The 25,150-nt window shown below is 48.1% G+C and overlaps 1 protein-coding gene and 1 long non-coding RNA gene across 15 annotated transcripts in view; one reads left to right on the plus strand and one right to left on the minus strand.

The window, feature by feature from the left end:
- The window catches only part of KDM2B (lysine demethylase 2B), a 123,944-nt gene that overhangs the window by 18,618 nt on the left and 80,176 nt on the right, over positions 1–25,150 (minus strand). For 11 of the 14 annotated variants that reach the window (XM_082355831.1, XM_082355835.1, XM_082355825.1 and 8 more), the window contains one exon: positions 1,118–1,342. In XM_082355831.1, the coding sequence (XP_082211957.1) occupies positions 1,118–1,342 (225 nt within the window). Of the gene's footprint in view, positions 1–1,117; positions 1,343–13,200; positions 13,449–25,150 lie in introns of those variants that run through there. The other 3 variants (XM_082355830.1, XM_082355829.1, XM_082355828.1) reach the window with 1 other exon arrangement.
- LOC309611491 lies at positions 13,768–18,174 on the plus strand. Its single transcript, XR_014234560.1, has 3 exons — positions 13,768–13,830; positions 14,038–14,161; positions 15,427–18,174. It is a non-coding gene; the product is annotated as an uncharacterized lncRNA (long non-coding RNA).

The following is a 25,150-nucleotide window of genomic DNA, read 5'->3' on the forward strand; positions in this document are numbered from 1 at the left end:
TTCAATGGATATAGAGTTTCCATTTGGCAAGATGAAAAAGTTCTAGAGATCAGTTTGCACAACAACGAGCATATAGGTAATATCACTGAACTGTACACTTAAAAATGGTCAAGATGGTAAATTGTACAAGTTTTGGACCACAATTTTAAAAAGAGAGACAGACATAAGGAAAACACAAAAACACAAGCAGTACGTGTTGGAGGGAGAAGGGGAAGGTGCCCCAGGCTTGGAGGGGCATCAGCAGCCAGGGAGGAAGCCTCGCCTGATGCCAGGCTGGGCCTGTGAGGGTCTTACCCAGGGCCAAGGATCCTGTCCCTCCTGCTGAGCCTGCTTTCCTGTGGGAGCACGGAGATCACCGCTCCCTCAGGGAGGACCCTGGGGCCCGGAGCAGTGCCCTAAGGAAGGCAGAATGCCTAAGTGTGTGCAGGGGGGATACACGGGCAGAGCCAGGACCCTGCTGAGTTGCCAGAGCCTGAGCCCACTGCCCTGTCCTGGGGCAAGGCCGGAGGCCAGGTGAGATGGCCTGGAGGGGCTGGCCAGGCTTTCCAGCGGCCCAGCTCCTCCTGGACACCGTAAATCAGTCCTCCTTCTCTGGGACAGCCCCCTCAGGAGGGGCACTGACCTTCCACCCAGACCTCTGACTTTGAAGGCAGGACAGGAAGGAAGGGAGGGCCCAGAACCGTCATGAACTGGACCATAAATGTTGGCAACAGGGTCACAGACAGGACAGGCTGCCCTGACATCTTTAATGGCAGAGACTTCAAAGTACTCGGTCATCTAGGGAAGGAAGGAGTTATAAGACCAGCAGACTACGAAGGAAAGGGAGCCTGAGCACATGGCAGGACCCCAGAGTCCTGCAGCGTGGAATCTGCAAACAGCATTAGTCTCCCCTTTCTTCCCAGGAGGGAGCACCCCTCCGGGGTTTCTGCTGTGGCCACATTCTCTTCAAGCGGAGGGACTGGACAGACCAATGAGCAGAGGAACAGACCGGCCTAAGGCACAGGTGGGGCCTGCATTCAGGAGCCCCCGCGTCCTGGAGCAAGGAAGGGCTGCCACCTCCACTCCCGGGGGGAGAAGCACCGCAGCCACTGGGAGGGGCGCCCCTGGGGGCACTCACCGCGATGCACTGCCGCATGATGCAGCTCTGCTTCATCCGCCCGGGGCCCCCGAACTTCTTCATGTCCTTGCAGAAGTGGCACTCTCCGCACTCCGTCCGCAGGCAGGCCTCGCACTTGCGGCATCGCGTCCGGCGCCGGCGAGCTCCCGCCGTGGTCCGGTTGGCGGCCAACTTCACCGCGGAGGCGGGGCCCAGCTTCCCCTTGGGCCGACCTACGGCCCGGTTCTGTGGGAGCACACACAGGACTGGTGAGATGGGGGCCCGCAGGGCCGGCCAGGCCCCGAGTCTGGGGGGTTATGGGTTGAAGTGTGTTCACCCAAAAGGTATGTTGAAGTCCTAACCCCAGAACCTCAGAATGTGACCTTACTTGGAAATTGGGTCTTTACAGACGAAACTTTTAAAATATGGTCACTAGGGTGGCCCTAATCCAATAGGACTGGTGTCCTTGTGAAAGGGGTAAATTTGGACACAAGCACAGAGAAGTCTTATGTGAAGACACAGAGAGAAGACGGCCATGTGCCTGGAGGGATGCCGCCATCTACAAGCCAAGAAACGTCAAGGAAGCCAGCAAATGCCAGAAGCTGGAAGACGCAAGGAAGGGTCCTTGCCTAGAGCCGTCATGGAAAGCAACGCCCTGCAACACCTTGACTTCTGACTTCTAGGCTCCAGAACTGTGAGAGAGTACGTTGTTTTAAGCCACCCAGTTTTTTGGGTTTTGTTTTTTTTAATTTTTATTGGAGTATAGTTGCCTTACAATGTTGTGTTAGTTTCTGCTGTACAGCAAAGTAAATCAGCTTTATGTACAAATATATCCCCTATTTTTTAGATTTCCTTCCCATTTAGGTCACCCTGAGTAGAGTTCCCTGTGCTATATGGTAGGTTCTCATTGATTACCTATTTTATACATAGCATCAATAGTGTATATATGTCAATCCCAATCTCCCAAGTCATCCCACCAGCACCTCTTCCTCCCTTGGCATCCGTACGTTAAGCACCCCGTTTGTGGTGCTCTACTATGGCAGCCCCGGGAAGCTGACAGGGACACCCTGCTTTGGAGGGCAGCGCGCCTGACTCAAGAGCCTTCTGCAGCCCCCCCACGTCAGGCCAGGCTCCTCGGGCTACCTGTGCTTCCGCAGGGAGGCCACACACTCCGCCTCTGTTCCCTCTGCCAGGGACACCCACCCCTCCCCACCCCACTCGACTAATGCCTGCTCAGGCTGCAGGACCCAGTTTAAACACTGCCTTCTCCTGGCAGCCCTTCCTGACCGCCCTGCACTGGGCCCCTGACACAGCATAACTGTCTGTTCTCTCATGGGTCTTCCCTTTGAGACAGGGAGCTCAGAGAGGCAGTTATGGAGGGTGTCTTGTCACCACTGTCCCTCAACAAGATGGCTGGCACCTAGCATGTGCTCAATAAACCAGACCCCAAGAGAATGAGACAGTAACCCTAAGGAACTGATTTCTGAGACCTTCTCCCTGTGACTCAGGGAAACAGAGACAGGCAGATGAACAGAAAGTGGTACTAAATGCTGAACAGGGCACAAGCCAGCCACATGTCCTGCTCTGAGGTCCTTACAACCTGGCCACCAGCCCCAGAGCCTCTTGCAAACCAGGATCAGAGACCAGCCGCTGGGACGCTGTCCACCCAGGATGACAAGTAGGAAGGACCAGGATGGTAGGGAGAGTGTCTCATCTGAAGCACCTTTCTGAGTTTGCTGAAAAATGGTTCATCCCTCTGTCAGAGAGACACACTCTCACCGCAAAATTATCTGATCTAATTGGCATCGAATGCTTAAAGCCCTTCTCAGCCAATTAAACAAGCTTCAGTCCACCTCAGGCTTTCCATTTTAATTGCTTGTCATACTTGGATCCCTATACAAAATCCCATCGCTCGCTAGCTCCTGGGTCCAGAAGTGTGGTTACAATGTACCATAGTGCAGAGGATCTTCCTTTCAGGGACCCCCTCTCCCACAATGCACACAGCTCCCCACTCCCAAACTACTGGGGCTGCTTAGAAACTTATAACCACATCAGCAAGGAAAACAGTCCATGGTTCTCCGAGAATCAAGCCTTGACCCCCACCATTTTATCCTGCAGAGCCGTGGTCCCTGTGCATACCCAAAGGTCCCACACACACCTTTTGGTATTGATACCTAAGTGGATCCCTTCCCTCGATTTATTTTCCCAAGAGCCTGCAGCATTCAAGGAAACTGCGAATGCCTCGGGTGGTGAGGCACCCACGTCAGGAAGCGCTGCGGCTCTGGATCTTTATCCCTCTCAACTTGCTCTGAACTCCAAAGAGGAAAGGAGACCCGGCTCTACTGGCCCACATGTCCTCACCTCCCTGTGCCCTAACCCCGCCGCTCCCACAAGCCACACCACCCGGTGGGGTAAGGGGCTGCCCCAATGCAAGTTACTCCTCCTGCAAGCAGTGGGGGGCCTCCCCATGCACCACAGCCCAGGGAGGTCTGGGGCCCCCAGTCATGGATATGGGCAGTTCCGCAGCCGTGGCACTGCCTGTCAATTCAGGTCAGGTCTTGCTGCCAGATGAGTAGTGGGGAAAAAAAAAAAAAAAGAAAAAAGAAAAAAAATCAGTTTTCAGAGACTTTAGATTTGAGAACAGCACGTAAGGAACTGTGGACCTGAAAACTAAGCAGCAAGGAGTGCTGAGTGGAAGCAGCGATGACAGGGACGGTGACAGCAGTGCAGGTGGGTACTTGCCAAGTGCCTGTCATCTTGCTCTTCATTTTACGTATGATATTACCTAATTTCCCAATAATAACCCTATGAGAGATGCCATATTTCAGATGAGGAAACTGGAGCTAGAGGTTAAGTGACCGGCTCAAGGTCACGGAGCCAGCAGAGGATGTGCGTCTAAACACTAAAACCACATCTAAACACTATAAACCACAGTGATGCACAGGCCAAGTAGGACAAGAGACCCCAGAGTCCACGGGAACTGACCACACGCCCTGGAAGGGGCCCACAGCTAGTGCCTTGATGCCCTTAGTAGGACAGGTGCCAACAGGAGGTGCAGAGAAGCACATCAATTTCCAGAGAAATGGAGACCAGGAAGGTTTCTCCCTCTCTTCACAGCCTGGAAGACTCTCTGGTAAAGAGCACACATCCTGTTAGCAACCCACTCCTCAAATCCCTGAAACATGGGCCAAGGGGTGGGCGATTCAAAGCCTCGAGTCAGGTACAGAGAAGGCAGCCCGAGGTTCAGCCTCCAAGGACAAAACCAGAGGTGAAGGGCTCACACTCTGACCCTGGAGCAGGAGAGTCTAAGGACTAGTTTCTTTGGTGAAGGACTGAAAAAAAAAAGAAAAAATTTCAGGAGTCCAAACATGGCTCTTGCCTCCCACTCAGGAGCGTCAGGTATACACAGCAGCTGAGCACCTCTGGCCTCTCTGGCCACTCAAAAGTAAGAGAGTTGGGTCGATCCGGCCACAGTCACAAAGCTCGTACTTGACTGTGAAACAAGCCCACTTTCCTGTGCTTTCCAAAGTTCATTCTCATCTGAAGAGGCACTTTTCCAAACGATGGAAAAAACCAAATCCGCCCGGATCTTGATGGCAGCTGAGACATCCTGGAAAATGACAGAGCCAACGACAGACAACGCCTTGAAGGAAGAGATATAAGGGTGGCTGTTTCCAAAGACCTTGTTTCAGGCCCTCTCTGCCAGGCTGCCAAACAAGCTAGAAAAGCTGCTGCTGCCTGCAGCTTCGCAGGCCAGCTTGCTGGTCAGGAGTCAACTGAGCAACACTTGTAATGCAGGATCCTCCTAAAGACCACTGAGAAAATCAACAGGTAAGAAAGACATCGGAGGGTCTCTATTAGGGAAGGTGAACAAGCCTCGTTTTGGCTTCTGTCCTAACCTCTTTTCGGTGACATCTAAAGGTTCACAAACCAATACTCAATTCCGCTCTATCCTACCTGTGCCTCTATTCATTCAAGTAACCCAGAATGCCCCTTTGTTAATTTCAGCCTGAAATGTTCTTCTCGGCGAAAGGGATGATGGCATCCACTGACTTCCACATACAAACCAGCCTCCCAAACCCCAAAGCCGTTTGTTGATTTTATCAGCCCAGAACTCATATCCTCAGCTCCATCTGGTTAGGAAAATTGAGTCCACACGCCCATACACACAAATCTTAGTATTCCAACACTTTTTCTCCATCAACATCTCACAAGTATCGTCCTTAAAAGGAGTACTATTTTTTAAATAAAATTTAAAAAGGAATACTATTGGGCTTCCCTGGTGGCACAGTAGTTAAGAATCCGCCTGCCAATGCAGGGGACACAGGTTCGAGCCCTGATCCGGGAAGATCCCACATGCCGCGGAGCAACTAAGCCTGTGCGCCACCTACTACTGAGTCTGAGCTCTAGAGCCTGCGAGCCACAACTACTGAGCCCAAGTGCCACAACTACTGAAGCCCGTGCGCCTAGAGCCCGTGCTCCGCAACAAGAGAAGCCACCCAATGAGAAGCCCGTGCACCGCAATGAAGAATAGCCCCTGCTCGCTGCAACTAGAGATAGAGAAAAGCCCGTGTGCGGAAACGAAGACCCACGCAGCCAAAAATAAAAATTAAAAAAAAAAAAAAGGAATACTATTGAGATAGTTCATTTCATTCCACAAATATTAACTAAGTGCCTCCTATCAGATCCTATTCTCCAGAATATTCATGGGCAGAACCTTCAATCTCTCATTTCTAAAATACTGGAATTAACATTACTTGGATTAACTAATTCACGTGAAAAGATATCCCATGTTCATGGACTGAAAGATAATATTGTTAAAGGAAACAAAAGGAAGTTTCCAACTAAAGTGGAAACAAAGTGGTCCACAAATTCAATGCAACCCTGACGAAAATCACAGCTGGCTCATCTGCAGAAATTGAAAGGTTGATCCTAAAATTCATGTGGAGGGAATTCCCTAGTGGTCCAGTGATTAGGACTCCACACTTCTATAGCAGGGGGCCTGGGTTCAATCCCTGGTCAGGGAACTAAGATCCCGCAAGCCGTGTGGCATGGCCAAAAATAAAATAAAATTTAAAAATTAAGATAAAAATCATGTGGAAATGCAAGGGACCTGAAATAGCCAAAACAATCTTGCAAATGAAGAACAAAGTTGGAGGACTTACACTTCCTGATTTCAAAACTTACTATGAAACTACAGTAAACAAAACAGTGTGGTACTGGCATAAGGATGGATATACAGATCAATGAACTAGAATTGAGACTGCAGAAATAAAGCCTCACAATATTTATGACCAACTGATTTTCAACAGGGGTGTCAAGACAATTCAGTGGGGGGAAGAACAGACTTTTCAACAAATGGTGTGGGGATAAATGGATATCCACATACAAAAGGATGAAGTTGGACCCTTACATCACACAATACACAAAAATTAACCCCAAAATGGATAGAAGACCTAAATGTAAGGGCTAAAACCATAAAACTCTAAGAAAGCATAAGGGTAACTCTTCATGACCTTGGATGAGGCAATGATTTTTTGGATATGACACCAAAAGGACAGGTGACAAAAGAAGATAAACTGAACTTCAAAATTTAAAACTTCTGTGCTTAAAAGAGCACTATCAAGTAAGAAGAAGAATGGGAGAAATTATTTGCAAATTATACACCTGGTAAGGGTTGTATCCTTAAGGTATAAAACAACTCAACAAGAGAAAGACAAATATCCCAATTTTAAGATGAGCAAAGGAGGACTTCCTTGGTGGTGCAGTGGTTAAGAATCCACTTGCCAATGCAGGGGACATGAGCTCGAGCCCTGGTCCGGGAAGATCCCACATGCTGCAGAGCAACTAAGCCCCTGCACCATAACTACTGAGCCTGCGCTCTAGAGCCCACGAGCCATAACTACTGAGCCCACGTGCTACAACTACTGAAGCCCGTGTGCCTAGATCCCGTGCTCTGCAGCAAGAGAAGCCACCACAATGAGAAGCCCGCACACCACAACAAAGAGTAGCCCTCACTCGCTGCAACTAGAGAAACCCTGTGCGCAGCAAGAAAGACCCAATGCAGCCAAAAATAAATAAATTAAATAAAATAAAATGAGCAAAGGATTTAAGCAGATAATTCTCTCCCCCCCCAAAAAAAGATATACAAATGGGCAATAAGCACATGAAAAAATGTTCTACATCACTAGCCAATAGAGCATGTGATCTGTGCTACAGACTCATTCATTCACCCCCTCACTCACACTTTCACCCACCTACCCACCCAACTGTTTTCTGGCTGTGAATTATGTACAGACTCAATGCTAGGTGCTGGGACTACAAAGATGAGTAAGATGTGTTTGTTCCATACTCTCAAAGGCACTACAGTCTGGGGGAAGAAAGACATGTTACCACATAAACACACTGCAATACAGTGATGATAATATCAAAAGCTAACATGTGCTGAAGCAACACTCTTTTCAATACTTGTATTGATAACCTATGACGTAGGAATTATTATCATCTCCATTTAGAAATAAGGAAACTGAGGCACGGTGCATTTAAGTAGTCTCCCCAGTGTCATACTGCCAATAAATGAGAAGCCGAGATACCCAGGCGATGGCTCTAAAGCCTGGGCTCTGGCATGCTGACCCAGAAGGAATGCCTCATCTCACTGGGAAGGGAGGCTGGGAAAAGTGTCAGACACAGGGGGTGGTGACTAAAACGAGTCTTAGATGGAGGATAGGACACTGCAGGCCAGGAGTAGGGGTGGGGTTAGAGAGTGAATATTCTAGGCAGAAGGAAGAGTAAGATAGAGATGTGAAACTAGATAACACATTCAAGGAATAGCTTGATATGGCTGCTGGAAAACTGCCCTGAAGTGGCAGGAGCCTAAACCTGCAGGCCCCGTACACCACATTACAGAAATAGTGGCCCCTGTAAGAGCAGTTAAAGGGCTTTACATGCAGGAGCAACATGATCGTATTTTGGCAACACTGTGGGGAGAGAATTTTTTTGGTGGTGGGCAAGATGAAAGCCAGGGAGATGAGCTGACGATGCTACAGTAGTCCAGGATGAAGGTTACGAAGGCTTGAGGAGAAGCCATAGAAGGAACGATGAGGAGGGGATGATTCATGGATGTTTTAGAAGCAGAGCCGGTTTAGAAGACCCAGGAGGCTGACTGCATAGGGAGCATGCAAGCAGGAAGAGTCCTGGAAGACTCTGAGGTTTCGGGCTTGAGCAACAGAAGAACAAGGGGCTCAGGAGAGACAACACGAAACCACCATGCACACTTGGAATCGGAGGGACCCACGGGACGTCCAAGGAAGGTGGCCAGCAGCAGCCAGGAGGGACTGGCGCTGAGATACACAGCTGGGAATCAGCATCGCGTAGTGCTGAACACTACTTAAGTCCACGAGGTTGTTCAGGGAGAATGGGCAGAGTGAAAAGAGGGTCCTGGGCAGTACCTTCAAGACTGAAAACATCCAAGGGCCGGGTGAAAAACAGCAACCTGCTAAGGAATGGCCAGAAAGGCAGGAAAAGCAGCAGGAGCCTGTGGCATCACTGGAGCCAGGGAAAAGTTTCAAGAAGGCAGCGGGCTAGAGTTTCAACTGTCAAGAGGAGTCAGTGAGAAGAACAGTAAACGTGTCTGTCTGTTTTTACAATTCAGACAGTTCTTTGTTCCTCACCAAACTGCTGCTAACAGGAGCACACTGACGCGTAGCCCCATGAAGGATAGCCAGAGCCCCCAAACAGCGTGGAATTCCTTGTCATGCTAACGTTGCCTTCAACTGTATAACAAATTTGTTTCAACATCATGTCTGTTCCCAAATCTTCAAGTATAATGGATATCCCAGGAAAAGCTGGATTTTAGCTGCGCTGCAGGGCCCTTAACACACACCTGCAGGCTCCAGGGAGGGCTTCGGTTTGTTTACACACTGAGAGTAAGGAGCAAGAGAATAAAAACACAGGAGCTACCAGAAACCCAGCGGATGGGCAGACCTCTGGAGAATCCAAGGAAAGCTAAGGACCTTTCCCCTAGAAAAATGCCCCTACGCACAAAGTCACAAAACTTTCGTATGTAATTTTGGGAAGGTTCAGGGACCCATATGAAAATTTCACTCTTTAAGCAATTATAATGAGTAACACAGTGGTTATAGCCATATAAATTTCTGAGATCTTCTTCAGCATAATTTCCTAATTTTCTTTTTTTTTTTGGCCACACCACACGGCATGCAGGATCTTAGTTCCCTGATCAGGGATAGAACCCATGTCCCCTGCAGTGGAAGCGTGGAGTCATAACCACTGGACTGCCAGGGAATTCCCTCTAATTATTATTTTTAACAAACAGGCAGTAATCATTTTTAGTTAAAAAAAAAAAAAAAAAAAAAAAAGGAATAATGCTATTTTCATTTCAGGGGTTAAAAAAACACAAGATGGAATTCTCCTTACTAAGAGCCCTTCTTTGAGCGTCATCTCCTCAAACTAAAAAGCAGAGCTGAAGAATTTTCCAGCACGTTCTGCACTGCAGAAGCAAAGGAAGTCCATGGGAGAAGGCCCAGCCAAGGGTCTCTCCCGCCCCGGGCCCAACATCGGGAGCAGTGGAAACCCAAGCTGCTGTGGGAAGGCATTGGGCAGACAGGCCAGCCCAGCAGGACAGGCATAAGGGAGCCTGATACCGCCCAGGACTGAACACCAGCCTCGAGTGGGGATGAGGGAAGGACAGAGACTTTTAAGACAGAGCAGGCAAAATTCTGATGAAGGGTGAGGGGCTAGGCTCAGCTGCAGGGACAGACTGGGCAACAGAAATGTCCCAACAGGGTCTCCGCTGGGACCTTTCACGCAGTAGGTGGCCGAGCATACCTGCATGCCTACACTCCAAGACTTCCACCCCTCCTTGAAGGACACTTCTTTTTTTTTTTAATTTTTATTTATTTATTTATTTATTTATATTTATTTTTGGCTGCGTTAGGTCTTCGTTGTTGTGTGCGAGCTTTCTCTAGTTGCACCGAGCGGGGGCTACTCTTCATTGCAGTGCGCGGGTTTCTCATTGTGGTGGCTTCTCTTGTTGCAGAGCATGGGCTCTAGGCGCGCGGGCTCAGAAGTTGTGGCATGTGGACTCAGTAGTTGTGGCTCGTGGGCTCTAGAACGCAGGCTCAGTAGTTATGGTGCAGGGGCTTAGTTGCTCTGCAGCATGTGGGATCTTCCCGGACCAGGGCTCGAACCCGTGTCCCCTGCATTGGCAGGCGGATTCCTAACTACTGCGCCACCTGGGAAGCCCGAAGGAGACTTCTTTAGAGAAGAGTGGGGTCTATAGCCTGCGAGCTACAGACTCCAGAGACTCTGGCTCCAATTTGAAAGACACAGATGCCTTAGAGGTCCTTAGAGGAAGCCACTCTTCTCAGGCCCAAGAAATTGTGGGGCTGATAAAAGTTGAGGAAAGGTTAGAGGAGACAAGCAGCAGTGAGCCACCGCCTGGAGGGTCGGCAAATGCAGGGTCCATGACTGACAGCCAACTTCTCTATTGGGACTATGGGGAAAACCTGCTGCCCAGTGGCCTGGCTCAGAGGTCGTCTCCCTCAATGTACCTGAGTGATAGCAACATCTTTTTTTTTTTTTTTAATTTTTTTTTTTTAATGCTATTCTTGTCTGCTTACATTCTTTTTATGTATGTATGTATGTATGGCTGTGTTGTGTTGGGTCTTCGTTTCTGTGCGAGGGCTTTCTCTAGTTGTGGCAAGCGGGGGCCACTCTTCATCGCGGTGCAGGGGCCACTCTTCATCGCGGCGCGCGGGCCTCTCACTATCGCGGCCTCTCGTTGCCGAGCACAGGCTCCAGACGCGCAGGCTCAGTAAATGTGGCTCACGGGCCGAGTTGCTCCGCGGCATGTGGGATCTTCCCAGACCAGGGCTCGAACCCGCGGCCCCTGCATTGGCAGGCGGATTCTCAACCACTGCGCCACCAGGGAAGCCCGGTAGCAACATCTTAAAGTGAACAAGGCGGGCTTCCCTGGTGGCGCAGTGGTTAAGAATCCGCCTGCCAATGCAGGGCACACGAGTTCGATCCCTGGTCCGGGAAGATCCCACATGCCGCGGAGCAACTAAGCCCGTGAGCCACAACTACTGATCCTGCACTCTAGAGCCCTTGAGCCACAACTACTGAAGCCCGTGCGCCTAGAGCCTGTGCTCTGCAACAAGAGACGCCACCACAATGAGAAGCCCACACACCTCAACGAAGAGGAGGCCCCGCTCACCGCAACTAGAGAAAGCCAGTGCGCAGCAATGAAGACCCAACGCAGCCAAAAAATAAATAAATAAATAAATAAATAAATAAATAAATAAATAAATAAATAAATAAATAAAGTGAACAAGGCAACCAGGAGAACTTAAGTTGCCAACAACTCCAGAAGTGCCGCGATTGGGCTGACTAATGCGAGGAGGAGGGAACAAATCCAGCTACAGGACGTATGGGTCCTCACGTGATGGAAGTCTCTCTCAGGAGTGGCAGTAAGTGAAAAGGAGACATAAGGAGTCCTATCTGATGTAGTGTCAAAAATGATATCTATCATAGGCCATAGGGTGTGGTCGAATTAAAAAACCAAAACGAAACAGGTAACAGGAACCTCACCCATGAAACACCAAAGCGCAGTCAACACTGAATACAAGGGTCTTACGAATGACCAGATGCAGAAAGCGTACACTGTTGGCAGGGATTAGGCAGATCCAAACTGAACTGAAAATTTTCAGACCAAGAGTTGAGGTACGAACTAAGCAGCAAGAACTGAGAACCGTTCACATGCTGTCCTACTGACTTGATGAAAGTTCCAAGCCAAAACCGCTTGGGCTGTCTCTGGGTTCCCCTGATCCATAAGACAAGTGAGATTCAGGAACACCTCATAAGATACATAAGCCTGAAAAACGTCCAACAAAACTGAGAAAATACACTTGAACTTTGTCTCTGTCATATAAAACCACTTAATAATATGTGTATTACGATTTAAATGCAGCATATATAGTACTTCCTCAACGACGCCTGATGGAAGGAAAAAACGTTCTACATCTCGGCCTCAACATTCCAAAACATCTTCATTCCACTGAGGAAATGCACCCGGGCTTATATGTAAGCATCTTATTCACCTAGTCATGCCCACACGATAACTCAACCCGTCTAATGCTTTATTCCTCAGACAAGTCTACCTAGCCCGTACCCTGTTTCAAATATCGTGCAGATTCTACTTCGTAAATCCTCAACTTTCTTCCCCTGCTTCCTAAACACGAATCTTCCCGGAGTAAATTCACGCTGTAAACACACCCAGGGCTTTGTTTTATACAGATTTCTCTCCCCTGGTCCCAAGAGAGGTTGCTTTCCCTTCTAGATCCAACGGAGGCCAAATACTGCCATCTGGGGTCACGGCTTCCTCTTGCCGCTGCCGCCGTGGAGCGGACTCGCTGGGTTCCGGATTCCCCGCGCCGGCCCGAGCCTCGCACCCCTTCCTGTCTCCGTCTGCCCACGGTGGGCGGCGGGCGCGCGGCGCCCAGACAAAAGCTCGGGCCGTCGGGCCCACCGGCCCCGGGCCGCCCACCCTCCGGGCCGCGGGCGTCCTCCAGCCCAGAGGCCGAGGGTCCCGGTGCAACTTTGGAAACAGAAAGGAAGGAGGCGCCGGCGCCCGCAGGTCCGGGTGCGCCCAAGGCGGCCGGCACGCGCGTGGGCCGCAGGCGAGGGCGCGAGGGGAGGGCGAGGCGCGCCCGGCCGCCCGCGCCGGCGCCCGCAACTTGCCCGCGGGCCGTGGCCCGCGCCCCGCAGGGCCCGCCCGACGGCGAGGCCCACATTGTCCCCGCGGCACGGCCGGCCACCCTCGCGCACAGACGCTCGCACACGCCCCCTGCCCCAGCCGGCTGCGGGGCTGCGGGGCCCGTGGCGCTCGGGAGACCGCCGGCCTGCCGCGCTCCTCCACGCCCCGCTCGGGCCCGGCCCTGGCAGCCCCGCCGGCGGCGGCTGCAAAACTTTCTCCTCATCGTGGCGGCGGCGGCGTCGCGGCCGCCCGGGGCGCGTCAGTAGGTCGGTGGGGAGGTCTGGCGGGAGGGCGGCGGGTCCCTCCCTCAGCCCCACCCCGAGCCACCGACCTGGTCCGGCTCCGATTCATAGTCGTCGTCCTCGGCGCTTACGGACATGGCCATGGCTCATGGTGGGCCCAGGCTCGCGCGCGCTGACATGGCTGGAGCGGCGCCGCCGCCGCCGCCCGCCCGGAGCAGGCTCGGCTCGCCCTGGCTCGGGCTCGGGCTCGGGCTCGGGCTCGGGCTCCCGCTGCCGCGAGGAGGGAGCCGCGCCGCGCGCCTCACACGCCCGCGCGGGAGGGGGTGGAGAGGGGCCGGCGCGGGGAGGGCCGGGGCGCTCATGCATATGCATGAGGCGATCCAGGAAGGGGCTGGCCCCCCGGACCGGCGGGCCAATGGCGCGGCCGCGGCGCTCGGGCCGCACACAAAGGGAGCCCGGCCTGCGGTGACACGGGGGCGGGCCCGCCGAGGGCGGCCCCTCGCGGCCGGAGCTCCGGGACTGGGGCTGCGTGGGGGCGTGCCCCGCGCCCCGCCCGGCCCGCGCGCCGCGGGGTGCACATGGGTGGCTGCACGCCGCCGCTGCTCTAACAGGAAATGCACGCCCGACCTGGGGTGGGGTCTTTTGTGTGGTCCTGCGGGGCGTCTCGCAGGAGCCCCGGGGTGCACGGTCACAGGGAGCGGCCCAGCACGAGACACCAGGCACGGGTCCCTGTGCCCCCAGTAGCGGGCACACGGGCTCTCGGGTTTGTACAAGCTCTGGGACCAGGACCTGGTATGCCTGCGAACCCGGGAGTCCCGTACCCACTGCAGGCCCGCTGGCCCGGGTACAGTCTGGGGAGCCAGTTCCCCAGGACGCCGGCAGTTGTGCTGGGCTGGTCCCCTAACGTTGCCCTCTTCTACCCTCAGGTTTGCCTTTCCAGGTCGCGAGGGAATCAGCGTAAAACGTGGGGTGGTACAGACGGGAGTTCCAATCGAGCTGCCTGCCTTGGAGGCTGCCAGACAGAACACCATGAATGCACTCTGCCCTGAGGTGGGCGCCCCACTCTCTTGGACAGGAACCCCCGCTTCCTGAGGTGCCCAGCGGTCGATCTCGGAGGGGGTGAGGGCAGGCCAGAACCCAGTCTCCTAAAAGACTGGCAAGTGCCTGAAGCTGGCCCAGAAGGTGTGGGTTTCTAAATTCTTAAACTGGAAACATTCCTAATGCTTACTCCTAAAGCAGCCCACCCTTGCAGAAAACTCTTTAACTGGAAAAAAAAAGTCTAGGGGGCACTTATGCCAGCAGCCCTTACTCTGAAGGAGGAGCTCAGTGACCATTAGCTAGAGTGATCAATGCTGTTATAAGCATCAAAACCACAGATAAACTCAAGCTAAGGAGCAGAGTGACTTAGCTAGGTAGCTGGCATACTCATCATCTAACTAGGAATGTCCAAGGTGACACTAAACATGCATACATGCACCAGTTTCTTCATCTGTAAAATGGGAAGGTTTGCGCAACCAAAGGATCAGAGGCTTTCCCAAGAAAAAGTTCATTAGCTGTGAAATCTGGTGACCAATTGTGCAGTGTCGTCCAACTGTTAGTCATGCCCAGGCCACTGGCCATGAAATCCACTCTGAGAACAGAAGGGACCCACAGGCAGGTCATGGCCTGGGCTTTCAAGGAAGGCAGAATGTGTAGTGGATGTAAAACTCAGAAGGCTTCTAGCAGGGAGTCTGCAGGAGTGAATAAACAGGGATGTCAGTTTTACTGAGTGGATTTAAAATCCCTCTGAAATTTATACACCCACTGACACTATGGGGAAAAACTCCCAGCAGACCTGCTCTTTACCTGTTCTGAGTTTCCTTTCTCCCTTCTTACATTTTTCACAATTCACTCAAGGTTAACAAAAACTTGTGGTTTTGAAAAGAATACTCCCCCCTCCATCTCAGTCCACCCCCCAAAGTCTCAGCCTTTATCAAACTACCTTGTCTGGACTGAAGTCTGTATCTGGTGTATCCCATGACCTCTTGGGGGCCACTCCACCCAGAAGGAAGTCCCTTAAAGAAAGAGAGGCTGAAAAAAATGCTAATCATGCTTTCGCTTCACTGTAATTGGTCAAAACTGCAAAAGTACAGAGATACACAAATATCATAATACCTCAAGAGAGGTATGGAAACAGGACTTTTTCTCAAAGGTCTTTCTCATTCCGAATCAGGAGTGCAAGAATATTTAGACTTGTCTTTGGGCTGATTTCTTCTGAGAATTCTCAAAGGCTCATTTCTGTATTTAAGGAAGTAAAAAGTTCTCATTTATCATAGCTCAAAGAAGAGAAAGGGAAAGTGTTGATACACAGAAGCTGCAGCTAACACAAAACTTCCTTCCGTCACATCATTTCTGAGCTAGAAGGGGCCTCACCAGACCCTCTCACTTTACAGGTAAGGAAACTGAGGCTCAAAGAAAATTGGGAGGTAGCTCTGAAGCCCAGGGTTCCTTACATAACACCATCCAGAGACCCCCTCCAGGGGTCCGGACAATAACAGCAGCTAATGTTTACTAAGCATGATTGAAGGGCTAGACCCCATGCTAAGTGTGATGTAGATATATCTCATTTATTCTTTTACACAGCCCCGTGAGGAGTGTTCCATTGTTCACCCATTTTACATATGAGGAGACTGAGGCACATCGCTGCTAGGAAGTGAAAGGACCTGGATCTGAACCCATAAGCAGCTGGAGCCTGCAGCCTGGGCTGTTAATCACATCGCACCAATGCCTCGTGCCAGAGACGAGAGGAGGATGCCAAGTGAAACCAGTGTGATCATCCAAGTGAAATACTCAGACTTATGCAGAAAATTAACTGTCCCTTACTAAATTTTGCAAATTCTGTGTTCTTAGTTCAGATATTTCAGAACGGATAGGTATGGTTTTGGTAACCAGTCTGCTGTCTGATGGATCTGTGGGGGCTGATGTGGAAGGAGGTGGGTCCTCTCCAAACTCTAACAAGGCTTCTGCCAGCAGTCACCACCCTAACATCTTTTAAAAATTCCTCTTCTGACACTTGCAAAGGGCCTCTTAACATCTCTACTTCCTCGATCAAGCTTCCTTTAGCTAACTGGTACACACAACTATCCAACGTTTGTTTTGTATTAATAGTGTGCTGGACTGTATATAAAATACATTATGCCAGCATTTGCCCAGTAGAACTGCCACGTTAAAATTTAGCATGTATAGGGGCTTCCCTGGTGGCGCAGTGGTTGAGAATCTGCCTGCCAATGCAGGGGACACGGGTTCGTGCCCTGGTCTGGGAAGATCCCACATGCCGCGGAGCAACTGGGACCGTGAGCCGCAGTAACTGAGCCTGCGCGTCTGGAGCCTGTGCTCCGCAACAAGAGAGGCCACGACAGTGAGAGGCCCGTGCACCGCGATGAAGAGTGGTCCCCACTTGCCACAACTGGAGAAAGCCCTCGCACAGAAACGAAGACCCAACACAGCCATAAATAAGTAAAAATAAATTAACAAAAAAAATTATTATAAAAAAAAATTTAGCATTTATATTGTGCCTTAGGCTCGTCCTTTCTCCCTTTTGACCTCCTTTTCAAGTGACCCTAAGAACTGAATGGTCTCCCAGCTCCACTTAGCCAAGGCTTACAGTCTTAGAAAGAGTTCCCCAAAGCTGATGCCACCAGGGCATTGATGCTTGTCCTGAACCAGGAGGATCCAGAACTCTCACCAAGTGGCGAGGAAATAAAACAAAAACAGATGGAAGCCAAGTCAGCCTCAGTCACAGCCGTCACCCACTTCCCTGCTTTCTCTCTGAGTATCATTTAGTGTTCTGGTCGGCCTAGCAGATCATGACACCGGGAGTGATCCCAGTCTGCCCAGAGATTTTGCCCAGACTTAGCCACCAAAGGGCACTGCAGGCTGTCCCAGGGCAGGGAGAGGCAGTGACCTAAGGTAAAAGGAAGAGGGCAGCCATCCCCTCCAGTCCTCTCCATCCCCACATCCAGGAACAGGTAGGAAAAGGGACAGACTAGATAAGTGCCCCCTGGAATCTGGGATCCATAGGGGAGGGTTTCCCTGGCATGTGGCCCTTTTCCTTGTGCCCATGTCACAAAGGGCATGGCTAAAGCTTGGGAACATTATTTTCCAAAGGATCGGGTCAGGGAAAGAGAATGAATTCTCTGTGTCCAGACAAGTGACTGGCTGGCACGCTCCTGAACCAAGGGACACCATTTGTAAGCGTGTCCCTAAGGAAGGAACAGAAATGATACAAAGGGTTGCTTCCTAATACACGTAATAATGTATGTTTAACAGGCAATAGAGAATGCATGCTTCAGCTATTTTACTATTATTTTGCCATTTGTCTCTGTTCTTCAATAGGTTTTTCCCCATTAACAGCACAAGGACAAGGTCTTTTGCAGAGTTATTCTTCTAATAAAACATAAATAAGAGAAATTTTTGCATCGTGTCACACAGCAATTTAGAACTAATTCCAGGGTTGCCTGGATAAAACTATGGTTCAAAGAGTGACCGTATGACAGACCAAGGGCTACAGTGATTTCTCTTAAGGAAATTACTAGTGTTATTTAATTGCTTTTTATTTTCCCCCTGAAAAATCATTCCACAAGCATTTAAAACCCACATATATCTGTCATATGGGTCCTTTAAAGAGACCAAGCTTTCCGTTAAATAGGGTTCCTCTCCTAATACTGTCTCCTTAAATTACCAAGATCAACCAATAAATATTTACGTTCCCTGGAAGATTTGTGACTGTGCACAGGATTTTTTTTAATTAGCTAATTTAACAGGTGACTGGCATTGATCTGAGAAATGCTTCCCGCCATCCACCCCATTTCCAACTCAATCACTGACCCTAGAAACTTACTTCCCTTCTCCATTCATTTCCCTACAAAAATCCAGGCTAAGGCTGAGCCCTCAGACAATTCAGACAAGATTAATGGATGCACTTTACAATCCCACCCCCAACCCCCGGAAAATAGGGGCTAAAAATACATAAAATGCCAGTATAATTCGGGCCTACAACCGGGACTTTTGTAATTTAAAAATATTTCTCTTAACAGGACCAAATCTCCCCCTTGGTTTCCTTCCTTACCAGAGCACCCAAAAGACCAAATCCAAAGCTTACTCAAAATGGGATGATAAAGCATACAGTAAAGAGGCGAAAGAGGATTAAAGTTAGCAGCTCTGTTCACAATGATCAAATGGTGGAAACAAATCAAATTCTGTGCATTGATGAATAGGTAAACAAAATGTGGTCTCTATCCATACAATGGAATATTATTCAGCCATAAAAAGGAATGAAGCGCTGACACAAGCTACAATGTGATGAATCTTGAAAACATGATGCTAAGTGGAACAAGCCAGACACAAAAGGCCATAGACTGTATAATTACCTTTATATAAAATATCCAGAATAGACAAATCCATAGGTACAGAAAGCTGATTAGTGGTTGCCAGGGGCTGGGTGGGGGGAGGGGGAATGGGGAGTGACCCCTAATGGGAATGGGGTTTCTTTTGGGAGTGATAAAAATATCTTGGAATTTAGAAAGAGGTGATGCTTGCACAACATTCTGAATATGCTAAATATTACTGAATTCGTACTTTAAAATGGTTAGTTTTATGCTAGGTGAATTTTACTTCAATTTTTAAAAAGTGTGTATGTGTGTGTGTATATATACATTTTTTTTTTTTCTTTTCATCAGTCATCATTTAAGAGTGATCTTAGTTCCTATTCCTAAAAGGTAACCTGGTTAGGAAATGTAGCCCCTAAGTCCTGGAGCAGGTTGAAATTAACCAAACCAAAGTGACAGCTGAATCACCTCTTCAATGAGCTGCTAACAGTCACTGTGGGGATCTGATGGGCTCTGACTGCACTTGAAAGCCCTTCACTTAGGGACCCCTGACGAATGCAAATACACACAGGTTGGTATGGTCAGGAGTAGGGATGGGGGGGAACAGACACACACACACTGATACACACTTTGGCTGCTCCCTAGGGACTCTCTTCATTTACATTCTTGCTTTCCTTTAAAAATGGCTCATCTCCAGCAGGCCAATTTGCCTCTAAAAGCCCCCTGGATCTATGAAAATTCACGAGTTTACCATGACACTCAAAATAAAAAAAGTCTGACAAAACTCATCTGTCACCATTTTAAGCAGCCATTATACCAACTCCTTAGTTTGAAAATTGGTATTTAAAGGGAAAGAATTAAGCCTGTGTACTGCCTTATCAGGAGGAACTGTATTTAAGGGTAGCTCCAATTGATGAGGGAAAGCTCTACAGAAAAAACTTCAAAGCTTCATTTTCTTCTTCTTCTTCTTCTTTTTTTTTTTTTTTGCCTGTGGGATCTTAGTTCCCCCACCAGGGATCGAACCCGCGCACCCTGCAATGGAAGTGGGGAGTCTTAACCAATGGACCGCCAGGGAAGTCCCAAAGCTTCAATTTCATCTCCTGATAAAATTATTGATACAGGAAAGAATGATAACTGGTATTGAAACTATCAGTGAATGGTAGAGGGAAGCACGGGCCCCACATATTCCCTTCCAGATTATGCTCTGGAGGAAAAGAGGGATGAACATAACTGAATAATGGGGGAATAATCAGACCACCATCACCTTAATCCATGATATTTAACTTCAATCTAACCAAGCCTTTAGACCTAGTTTCCAATTTACAGAAATTACAAGAGACAGCGAAAAAGCTAAATGACACCACAAGAAAGCAATCAGACAAATGCATAAAGTGAGATATTCTTCAGGACATGATTCCATCTTCTCTACCAATCAATATCCTGAGAAAGGTCAAGATTAAAAGAGAGAATTAAGAACCTGGATTGGATCCTGGTTGGGACAAAGTAGCTGTAAAAGATAATTTACATGACCCAGCATTAGGAGGAATTGTCAGTTTTGCTAGGTGTAATAATGTTATTTCAGGTATGGAGAAAAATATTCTTCTTTTTCAGAGATGCAAACCTAAGTATTTAGGGGTGGAATTGTCATGATGTCTGTAATTCTCTAAAGAATACTTCAGCATAAAAAATTAAGTTAGTTAAAAAGAAATAATATACCCATTAGGATGGCTATTATCATAAAACAAACAAACAAACAAAAAACAGAAAATAACAATAGCAAGGATGTGGAGAAACTGGAACCCTTGTGTATTGTTGATGGGAATATAAATTGAAACAGCCGCTGTGGAAAACAGTATGGCATTTCCTCAATTAAACATATAATTATTCTATGATTCCAGCAATTTCATTTCTGGGTATGTACCCAAAAGAATTGAAAATGAGGACTTGAAAAGATTTTTATACACCCATGTTCACAGCAGCATTATTTATAATAGCCAAAGGTGGAAGCAACCCAAGTGTCCACTGACAGATGAATGGTTAAATAAAATGTGGTGTATACATACAATGGTATACCATTCAGCTTTAAAAAGGAAGGAGATTCTGGTGCAAGCTACAATATGGATGAAACTTGAGGACATTATATTAAGTGAAATGAGCCAGTCACAAAAAGACAAATACTGTATGATCCCACTTATATGAGGTACCTAGAAGAGTCAAATTCACAGAGACAAAAAGTAGAATAGAAATTACCAGGGGCTGGAAAAAGGGGGAATGGGGAGTTAGTGCTTAAGGGATTAAGAGTTCCCATTTCAGATGATGAAAAAGTTCTGGAGACTGATGGTGGTGATGGTTGTACAACAATGTGAATGTACTCAATGCCACTGAATGGTTAAAATAGTCAATTTTATGTTATGTATCTTTTCCCACAATTTAAAAAGATGTGATAAAAGATAAAATTAAAAGGTGAACCTAAAGATTACCATACTAAGTGAAGTAAGTCAAAGAGAAAGACAAATATCATATGATATCACTTATATGTGGAATCTAAAAAATGATACAAATGAACTTATTTACAAAACAGAAACAGACTCACAGACATAGAAAACAAACTTATGGTTACCAAAGGGGAAAAGAGCGGGGAGAGATAAATTAGGAGTTTGGGATAAGCAGATACAAACTATTATATATAAATAAAAAACAAGGTCCTACTGTATAGCACAGAAAACTATATTCAATATCTTATAATAACCTATAATAATCTATAATGGGAAAGTATCTGAAAATTATATAATATTTATATATATTAAACGGAATCCCTTTGCTGTACAACAGAAACTAACACAACACTGTAAATCAACTATACTTCCATTTAAATAAATAAATAAATAAATAACAAATAATAAATAAATAAATGAAAAGAAATCAAAGAAACAACACCCTCCCGCAGAAGAATCAATCAATTGGGAACATTCAAATCAACAAGCTTCCTCAGGGCAGCCCCCAACCCAGCCCCTCCTGCCATCTTGTACCATAAACATTAACTAAGAGAGAAATGAATCTAAATAACAACAACAACAACAAAATCAATCTTATAAGTGAGATTATCTCTTCACTCCTGCAAAGTGCTTTGCTGTTCAGTCCTTTACATTCATTGGTGGAGAAGTTCAGTGGTTTAGAGCAGGTATTACTATAGCGTTCACTTCCCACCTACTCTCTTTTCGTATAAAGTTCCCCTTGTCCCAATAAATATACTTCCCCTTCCCACCTTTGTAACAAGAATCAAACTTAAATAATGCAAATGTTTCACCTGTGTTCACATAATTGTGCCCCTTTTTTCTCTAGATCACCCAAATTTGGGGAGCAGATTATCTCACAACATCATTTGGTTGCACACATATCCACTGTCCTAACAAAGCCAAATTAGAGAGGCGGGTTAGTGAGCGTGGCGGGGAGAACATGACAACTTATTATTCCCAATGTCAGTGATCAAGTATTCTCCTTTAAAATAGGAAATATACAATGGCATTTGACAAAAAGAAAAGTTTGAAGGATAGACCAGTGTTCCAGAAATATAACCATGATAATGGCAAGCAATCACTTACAGTGCCTGCTTGGCTTTCTAATTACTGCACCAAAGGCAGGAGCCCTCAATATCTCAATTGCTTTCCAAAAATTTGTCTTTGGCATTATTAACACAGACAGCCGAGCAGGTTATCAGACTAAGAAAGAAATCCTGGGCTGCAGACTTTAATTACAAGATATTTCAGCTGAACGCTGTCTTAAAGTTCCAATAAAGTGGTTCTAAAATGATACAGATGATGGCTGAAAAATTCCAGGTGAGAGATAAGATCTTTTTAAGTCCAGGAGGATAAAGGGAGATGCCTAAATGTGAGGGACAAAAGGGTCCAGGGAATACCAAGAGCCCTTCTTAGTTCTCTTCTATTTACCATTCTTTTAACAGTTGGCTGGGACTGGGACACACAAATTAAAGTAAGGAGAGAAACTTATTCTCACCAACGAGATGACTCAGAGGCATTTGCAGAGCAGGTGAAAGAGGGCAAACAGAATGAACTGATTGAATACAACTTCATCTTTTAGAAGCTCTGGGGAAGCTTTGCTATCAAGTTCATTCATTCAATAAACATTTTCTGGGAGCAATCTTGCATGACAGGATACAAAAATGGATAAAGAAAAAATTAATAAGACGAGCTCCAGTCTCAAGAAGATAACGGAAGCTTAAGACAGATATGCAACAAAATGCAGACTAGAATGTGGACGTCCAGCAGAGGGAGAAATGGGGGAAGTCTATCTATCAGTCAGGATCTTGGCAGGAAATGGATGGCATCCTGGCACCCTCACACCAGGTCATGGAGGGGAGTTTAACAGAGGCTCAATTTGCAGAGTACAAGTGGGGTTAACAGAAGCCAGCAAGGCATGGTGATGCATCCCAAGCCTAAGGACAGTGATGAGCCATTACCTCCCTTTGTTACCAGAAATTCAGAGAGAAAAGCTGGAGAAGGCCAAGAAATAGGAGCCGTGGTCCCCAGTGGAAGGAGACAGCCAACCTGCAATGATCCCATAGGGAGAAAGCTGGGGGAATAAATACCCCAGCCTCTCTCTCCTCCTGTCTTCCCATCTCCTGCCGGTACCTCCCTCCCTAGGCTGAGCCCGACCAGAAGCCAGAGATGCAAGGAACCTCTTTGATGCAGCCCACACAGCAGGCTTGAGGAGGCTGGAGAGGATCTGGAGGCACAGCTAGAAGACATCCAGCTCAGGAGGCTTCCTGGCAAAGAAGGAATTAGGTTGGGCCTCGAGACAGAGAGAACTCGTATGTGGGAAAATAAGATGGGCATTCCCAGAAGGAGAACAGTATGAGCTAAGGCCAAGACTGTCAAGAAGATGGAAAATATGGAGTAATTCCGTTCCCCTGCAATGTAGAGAGGCCAGCACGAGATTCTAAAGCAGAGCGACATCTGGGGTCATGGGACCTCAAGTCCAGGGTAAGTATTTGGGAGATGACTTTAAAGAAGATGGAGGGACTTCCCTGGTGGCGCAGTGGTTAAGAATCCGCCTAACAATGCAGGGTACAAGCGTTCGAGCCCTGGTCCAGGAAGATCCCACATGCCGCAGAGCAACTAAGCCCGTGCACCACAACTACTGAGCCCACATGCTGCAACTACTGAAGCCTGCGCATCTAGAGCCCGTGCTCCACAACAAGAGAAGTCACCGCAATGAGATGTCCACGCACCCCAACGAAGAGTAGCCCCCACTCGCCACAACTAGAGAAAGCCCGCGCACAGCAATGAAGACCCAACTCAGACAAAAATAAAAATAAATAAATTTTTAAAAAAAATAAAGAAGATGGAGAGTCACTGAAGGTGTGACAAGTTTACAGGCTCAATTGTGTCCGCCCCAAAATTCACATGGTGAAGCCCTACCCCGCCAACACTTCGGAACGTGACCATATTTAGACACAGGGTCTTTTTTTTTTTTTTTTTTTTGGTTGCGTTGGGTCTTCGTTGCTGCACGCAGGCTTTCTCTAATTGCGGTGAGCGGGGGCTACTCTTCGTTGCGGTGTGCGTGCTTCTCATTGCAGTGGCTTCTCTGGTTGCGGAGCATGGGCTCCAGGCACCCGGGCTTCAGTAGTTGTAGCGCACAGGCTCAGTAGTTGTGGCGCACGGGCTTAGCTGCTCCACAGCATGTGGGATCTTCCTGGACCAGGGCTCGAACCCGTGTCTCCTGCATTGGCAGGCGGATTTCTAACCACTGCACCACCAGGGAAGCCCCTACACACAGGGTCTTTACAGAGATGATGAAGTTAAAATGAGGTCATTAGGGCCCTAATCCAATATGACTGGTGTCCTTATAAAAAGGAAATTTGGACACAGGCACATACAGAAGGAAGACAATGCAAAGACACAGGGAGAAGACGGTTAAGACTATCTACAAAAAGCCATCAGGGGACTTCCCTGGTGGTGCAGTGGTTAAGAATCTGCCTGCCAACACAGGGGACACAGGTTTGAGCCCTGGTCTGGGAAGATCCCACATGCCACGGAGCAACTAAGCCCATGCGCCACAACTACTGAGCCCACGTGCCACAACTACTGAAGCCCATGCACCTAGAGTCCATGCTCTGCAACAAGAGAAGCCACTGCAGTGAGAAGCCCTCACACCACAACAAAGAGTAGCCCCAGCTCGCCACAACTAGAGAAATCCTGCGCACAGCAACAAAGACCCAATGCAGCCAAAAATAAATAAATAAATTTATTAAAAAAAAAAAAAAGCCATCAGGGAAGGTTACTGTTCTCTCCTGCCTGGATCTCATGTCTGGAGACTCTACAAACTTCCACTTTCTGGCTTCAGTTCACACCACTAAAAAAAGGGGGGCCCTGATGGGATTCTTGTCATATGGTTCAGACACTAACGATTTTGGAATCCGAGCTCAAGTAACTGGTCAGACCTGGGTCTCAGCTTGTAAGAAACTGTGGCATCCCTTGACCGCCAACAATCTTCTTTCAATGGGATTTTTCTGTTGCTGATGTTGGAGAGAATATTACCCAGAATGAGCAGACCATCTTTCGTGGGTATTCTTTTTTTTTTTTTTTTAATTATTATTTACTTATTTTTGGCGTGTTGGGTCTTCGTTTCTGTGCAAGGGCTTTCTCTAGTTGCG

The sequence above is a fragment of the Balaenoptera borealis genome (genome assembly GCF_965194805.1).
Source record: "Balaenoptera borealis genome assembly, chromosome: 14".
NCBI lineage: Eukaryota > Metazoa > Chordata > Mammalia > Artiodactyla > Balaenopteridae > Balaenoptera > Balaenoptera borealis.